General features: G+C 41.1%; 1 protein-coding gene across 1 annotated transcript; it reads left to right on the top strand.

Moving 5' to 3' along the window:
- The first annotated feature begins 219 nt into the window (after positions 1–219).
- On the top strand, positions 220–948 carry FTMT (ferritin mitochondrial). The gene has a single exon (XM_063084201.1). The coding sequence runs from the start codon at positions 220–222 to the stop codon at positions 946–948; it is 729 nt and encodes a 242-aa protein (XP_062940271.1).
- The last annotated feature ends 6,153 nt before the right edge of the window (positions 949–7,101 follow it).

Genomic DNA, 7,101 nt, shown 5'->3' on the forward strand with positions numbered 1-7,101 from the left:
GTCGTGTCACTGTCATCCGCCTGGTCGGCCTGTCCCAGAGGCCAACGTCCCCGCGCATCCGCCCTCCGCGCAGAACCTCGCGCCTCTGGAAGGGACGGGCGTGTGACGCAGTCGCCGTCGCCAAGGGCCGCGTTCTGATTCCGACCTAACGCCCCCAGCGCCCGACGGCGCGCGGAGCCCGCCTGGCCTCAGTTTCCCCACTTCCGAAGAGGAGGAGCCATGCTGTCCTGTTTCTGGTTCCTCTGCAAGCACACGAGACCTTCGCTGGGGTCCCTGCGCAGCGCCCGCCGCGGCCTCGAGCTCCCACCGCGCTGGGTCCCCGGGATCCCCTCGGGCCTCAAGCCAGCAGCCCTCAGCCGTCCGCGGGCCTCTGCCGCCTCCTCTCGGGGCCCGGCCGGGCCCGCCGCTGCTCCATCCCGGGTGCGCCAGAACTTCCACCCGGACTCCGAGGCCGCCATCAACCGCCAGATCAACCTCGAGCTCTATGCATCCTACGTGTACTTGTCCATGGCCTATTACTTTTCCAGAGATGACGTTGCCTTAAACAACTTCTCCAGGTATTTCCTTCGCCAGTCCCGGGAGGAGACGGAGCACGCGGAGAAGCTGATGAGACTACAGAACCAGAGAGGAGGACGGATCTGCCTGCGGGACATCAAAAAGCCAGACCAGGACGACTGGGAAAACGGGCTGCATGCCATGGAGTGCGCTCTACTCTTGGAAAAGAATGTGAACCAGTCGTTGCTGGAATTGCACACTCTGGCCTCAGACAAAGGTGACCCCCATTTGTGCGACTTCCTGGAAACCCACTACCTGAACGAGCAGGTGAAGGCTATCAAAGAACTAGGTAACCATGTGCACAACTTAGTTAAGATGGGTGCCCCGGATTCTGGCCTGGCCGAGTACCTTTTTGACAAACATACCCTTGGAAATGAAAACAAGCAGAACTAAATCGCAGGCTGCCTTCCCCACAGCCCACTCAGTCTCAAGACCAGGAGTCAGCTGTCTCCTGCTTTCTTGCCCTTAAAATTCACCTCCATCTTTATATTCTTCTCCTATCGTACTGTTCCTCCAATAAAGTGATTTGTAAAGAAAATATATCTAACCCCATGTTAACATGATTTTTTTTTTTTTTTTTTTTGCCAGCATCAGGGTACTTATTTTCCTAGCCTGAAAGAGATAGCCCAGGATGCTATGGTATAAACAGGACTGCAGAAAAGCTACTGAAAGTAGGCGCAAACTAGCTTTCCCCAATTCCCAAATAGTGTTCCAGACCATGAACCTGTACTAAAATTATGTGATTTTCAGTTCAGCAAGTACCTGCTATTTTCAAGACCTTATGTGAAAAGCTAAAATGGGAATATTTGTAAGAGAAATATACAAATAACTATAAGATGAAGAATATGAATAGTGTAAAAATTATACATGTAAAATTTTAAGAAAACTTTTACCTTTTCCTAGTGTGTTCCAAGAAACAGTAATGTCTGGAGATTATCTGTGTTTTAAAAGATTTCATAATCAAATTTGGGATAAGCTACATAAGGTATCAGTGCTGGCCTTGGGTAAGTCACAGTATGTATTAACACTTTAAGGGCTATAGGAAGTCTTGCCACTAAAACCAAAAAAAAAAAAAAAAAAAAAAAAGCTTGAATTATTTTTGTTTAGCTCAGTGTTTCCCAAACATGCAATCTCAGGTAGGATTTTTTTTTTCTTTTAATTTAAAAAAAAATTTTTATGACAATGATATGATAAATGAGGTCTGTCTGATCCCAGACTCTATATGCTTCACCACTGGGCATACCAGAAAGAGTGAAAACACGGCATAAAATACCATTCTATGATCTTTAAAATGGAGGAGAAAGAACATTAGTGTGGAAAACATCAAGAAGGGATCCAGAATGAAGAAGGTAGATGTTTACTTTAGATGGGGCAGGGGTGAGATGAGTGGGAGAATATTTGGAGAGCAGGCATGGGACTAGACTAGATCACTGGGTGGTAGCTGGGAAGATGGGCTGGGGGCAAGGTGTGGAGGTGAGAGGAAGGGTTTTAGCTTAATTCAGTGGGCAAAGGCAGCACCTTCAAAAACCCAACAAAAGAATGTCGTGCTGAACGTTCAGCAATCAGAAGCTTAATCTGGTTTAGAGAATAAGAATCTGAAAATGACCTAACTTTCTGTTAGCTTGGATACTCTGAGACAAGCTGCCAAAATGGGATTAAGTGTATAAGAAATTAGGTGAAACTGAAAGACCTCTGAGAGAAAAATGGGAAAGGAGCTGGGAGAAGCAGGGAGAGCTTTCAGACTTCATGCAAGTCTGATCCTCATGGAAGGAAGAAAGGAAAGTTGTACATAATTCCATAAAGACTTTTGCAAGGATGTCAGGGAAATCTGCAGTTGAAGTCACTAGTCAGAGGAATCCCAAGCCTTCCAGAAATGGGCCTGCCTAAGTACCTTTCCTGTATTCAGTTATTGACTGGGAAGTGTGCACTTGCAGTAAACTAAGTATTGAATCAATCTCAGAGCACAGCAGCTAAGGCCTTTGGCAAAGCAGACCCTTGCAGTCCAAAATGTAAGAGGTAAATGTATAAGACTGCACAAGTTCAACAAAATGGTTTCGATTAAAACACCATATTGGAACAACACTCTGCAGCTAAATATGATTTTGTCAAACATGTTTTAGTATTGGCAGAAATTTACAATGTCTTCTCTTAAAAGCAATATTACAAGACAGTTACATTATATAATTCTATATATAAAATGATAGGGAAAATTATATAATATGTATGTAAGTAAAATGACTGGTAATATATACCAACAAGTGAAGCAAGACAGCTTCTTAAATAGCGAGATTGTGCTTACTATTGTAACAAGATTGTTTTCTTTAATCATTTGTATTAAAATAAATTGCTTATTCTAGACAGGCATTAGTATGATGAATATGCTAATTATCTTGATTTGATCATTGCACATTGTACACAGGTATTGATATTCAACTCTGTAGGCAACAAATATGTGTAATCAATTATGTTCCAATAAAAAAATAAGTAGAAAATAAAAGAAAAAAAAATGTAAGATGGAAAGAAAAACAATAAAGACCTGGACTATGGTGAAACCAAAGGTTTTAGAAGCAAAGAGATGCTGGTGAGAGTATAGAGGCAGAACCATTTAAATGTTGGGAACAATTGAATGGAGGAAGTTACAGAAATGAGGTATGGGAAGAGAATTGACAAGTCTCAAATCCCAGTTACTGGAGAATAGGAAATTTGAGAATAAATAGGGATCTCAGCAGGAAAAATAATTGGAGGTGGGAGAGTGCATGACGGTTTTGTTCTAATCATGCTGATCGGTCTCACTTTACATTCTATTCTTAAGTGTGCCCATTTTGTTGCACAGGAATCCTGTTACATTTTTTTTTTAGAAAATTTATCCTTTAATTATTCCAAATGAGTGTTTCAAACTGCATATTGCAACCCATTAGTGTGTCATGAAATTATTTAGTAAGTCACTATCCACCTTTTGTGAATTAAATCGAAGAGAAACTAAGTGAAGTAAGGATATTATCTACTGAAACTCTTGTTTCAGGTGTGTGTGTGTGTGTGTGTGTGTGTGTGTGTGTGTGTGTGTGTGTGTGTGTGTGTCCTCGTGTACTTACATTGGAGATAGTGATATTTCTTATTCTGTGTTACTGTCAAAAACATTCAATAGCCACTGTCCTAGATAATTATTTCACAGATTCTCCTCTCTCCTCAAACCTCCAAATCTACTCTCCCTCCTCACTGTTAGTTGCTAATCCTCTTACTTCACTGACAAATTAGAAGTAATCACGCTTCACTGGGAGATTAGAAGTAATCACACTTTTCCATCATTGAATTAATCATATACATACATCTGTGTTCATTTACTAAGCTTTTTGTTCTGCTACAATGGTTGAGAAAAATCTATGTTGCAATCCTAAAACCAACCTCCCATAGTGTCCCAAATCCCAATCTTCTCACATACTCAAGGATGCACGGATATCACACCTAAAATAATCTTCTCTCTTGCATCAATTTTACCCTCTTTATTGGTTGGTTCCCATGAGAATGCAAACATTGTATTATTTCTCCTCATCTTTTTAAAAAATGCCACCTTCAGACTCACATTCCCTTCATCAAACACCAAGCTACCACTCTTTACTCATCTCCCTTTTACCACAAAACTTCTTGAAAGTTTCTTCTTCCTGCGTCTACTTGTTCTGCTCTTTTGATTCCTCCCAAGAGAGGCTGTGTTCACCACCATATCAGCCATTTTTTTTTCTGTCAAAGATATCATTGATTTTCACATTGATAAATCCAGTGGTTATCTTTCAACCTTCCTCTTAACCAACTAGCAGTACTTGTCCATTTCTCTCATGAAATGCTCACTGTTCTATATTTCAGTCATCCTTTCTAATCCCCCTGATCTTCCTGCCCTTCAAACATTGGTGCCTCCCAGAGCTCACACCTCACAATGGAATTCTCTTTTGTATCTATACTTGTTCCATAAAGATCTCATCCAGCCCAGTGACTTTTATTTAAATATATATTTGTTGATAAATCACTTTTGTTTTTGCCAACCTTTCCTTTGAACTCCAGATTTATATATCTGATATATCCCCCAGATGTCTAATAGATATCTCATATTTACCATGTTCAAAACAATAGTTTTGATTTCATCATCCTCCAAAACCTGTTCAATCCAGTCTTTTTCTTCATAATAAATGGAAACTCCATTCATTCTACCAGTTTCTATGGCCCAATAACTCTTGACTACTGTCTTTCTGTCACACCATAGTTCAGTCATTCAGCAAATTCTTTCAGGTCTTCTTGCAAAATAGATACTGGCTTTTACCATTTCTTACAACTTTCATCATGACATTTTGGTACAAGCTCTCACTTATTATTGCATTATTACATTTTACATCACACTCTTAACTGGTCTAACCACTTCCACACTTGAACACATACAATCAATTCTCCGCAAAGCTGCTAAAGTGTTTCTTTTTAAGTATAAGTCAGATCTTGTTACTTCTCTGCTCAATATTCTTTAATGGCTTTTTCTCTAATTCAGAGAAAAAGTCAACTTCAAGTGCCTCACCCTGCCCTACAGGCCTTCTGTGATTTGAGCTCCTAATATCTCTTTGACCTGATATCTCTATATCTCTATACGTATTCTGTGTGTGTGTGTGTGTGTGTGTGTGTGTGTGTGTGTGTGTATAGTCCTCTATATCCACAGGGTCTGCATCCATGGATTCAACCAACCACAAATTCATGAATTAAAAATATTTGAAAAAAAATGTCTGTACTGAACATGTAAAGACTTTTTCTTGTTGTTGTTCCCTAAACAATACAGTATAACAATTATTTATATATGATTTGCATTGTATTAGGCATTATAAGTAATCCAGAGATTATTTAAAGTATACAGAAGGATGTGCCTAGGTTCTATGCAAGTACTACACCATTTTATATCAGGCACTTGAGCATCCATGGATTTTGGTATCTGCAGGAGGACCTGGAACCAATCCTCCATGGATACTGAGGGACAACTGTATCATGAGGTCAAAGAGGTATCACTATATCTCTTCCTCCCCATCGATATAGAGAGTATGTACGTTATCTCTCTGTATTGAGAGAGATTGAAAGAGAGAAATAGAGAGTGTCTTTTTCTCATGGTACTCCAGTCACATTTGTCTCCTTGTACCTCAGGGCCTATTCCCCTGTTAGGATCACTTTGCCCCCAAACATGAACATGGTTTGCACTCTCATTTCCTCCACATTTCTGATTGTCACTGTATAGAGAAACTTCATTGATTATCCAATTTAAATTAGTTACTACATTTCCCATCACTCTCTATTCTTTTACTTAATTTATTTTTCTCCATAATACCACCATCACCACCTGACACATTTTTATTTGCTTATGCTTTTTTCTCTCACTGGAATGTAAGCTCTGTGGGGCCTGGCCTTTCTTTTGTTCACTACTGTTTTCATAGCTCTAGAGCAGTACATAACCCTTAGTAGGTTTACAACAAATATAAATAAATGAGTGAGTGAGTGACCAAATTAATGAAGATATTTAGAAACCAGTTAGAAGTGCTAATCTGACCATGCAGGTGAGCCCGCCAGTGCCTGCCAGCCAGCCAGCCAGTGGAAACGTGGCTCCACGTGACCCCCCCACCCCACCACCTTGGACCCAGGAGGGAGGGAGCTCCAGGCCCGGGGGAGCTCAAGGCCCCGCCCCACCACCCCAAAACGGCACCACACAGGTGAGCCCACTGGCGCCAGCCAGCCAGCAGAACCGCACAGCTCCACGTGGCCCCTCATCCTGCCTCAGTCCCAGGGGGAGCACCAGCCTACGGATCCAACCCACCGAGTTTGGCCCAGCAGAACTCCATGCGTCAGGGTCTCATTCTATGACCACAGAGTCTAGAATGGGAACCAAGTTGGTTTAACATAACCAGCACCACACCTACTGTCAAGTAAGACAGTTCACCCCCCGCAGTAGCAACCAAGGCCACTCCACAGCCAACCTCAGTGTAATAGAAGAAGCAAACCCCCTACCAAATGACCAAGCATCAGTGAAAAAACACTAGAGGTACAAACAATAAAGAGGAAATGACACCACCAAAAGAATACAGTAATGCCCCAAAGTCAGACTCCATGGAACAGGGAATCCTTGAAATGTCTGAAAAATAATTTTGAGTTATGATCTTAAGAAAACTTGAAGAAATAAAGGAAGACTCAATTAGAGAACACAATGAAACAAGAAAAAACATCCAGAATATGCAGGAAGAAATCTACAAAGAGATTAATACTATAAGAAAGAGTGTAGCAGAACTTTTAGAAATGAAAGACTCACTCAATGAAATAAAAAACATGACTGAGAGCTTGAGCAGCACGATAGAGCAAGCAGAAGAAAGAATTTCAGAGCTTCAAGATAGTCATTTTGAAATAATTCAGGCAGACAGAAAAAAAAGGAAAAAAGAATTAAAAATAATGAGGAAAACCTAAGAGAGAGAGCAGACAATCTCAAGCACTCCAACCTCCAAATTGTGGGTATTCCTGAAGGGCCAGAGAAGGGAAAAG

The sequence above is a fragment of the Cynocephalus volans genome, chromosome 2, assembly GCF_027409185.1.
Source record: "Cynocephalus volans isolate mCynVol1 chromosome 2, mCynVol1.pri, whole genome shotgun sequence".
NCBI lineage: Eukaryota > Metazoa > Chordata > Mammalia > Dermoptera > Cynocephalidae > Cynocephalus > Cynocephalus volans.

Excerpts from the sequence above, each read along its gene's own strand:
- FTMT (XM_063084201.1), top strand. The coding sequence starts at position 220 with ATGCTGTCCTGTTTCTGGTTCCTCTGCAAGCACACGAGACCTTCGCTG.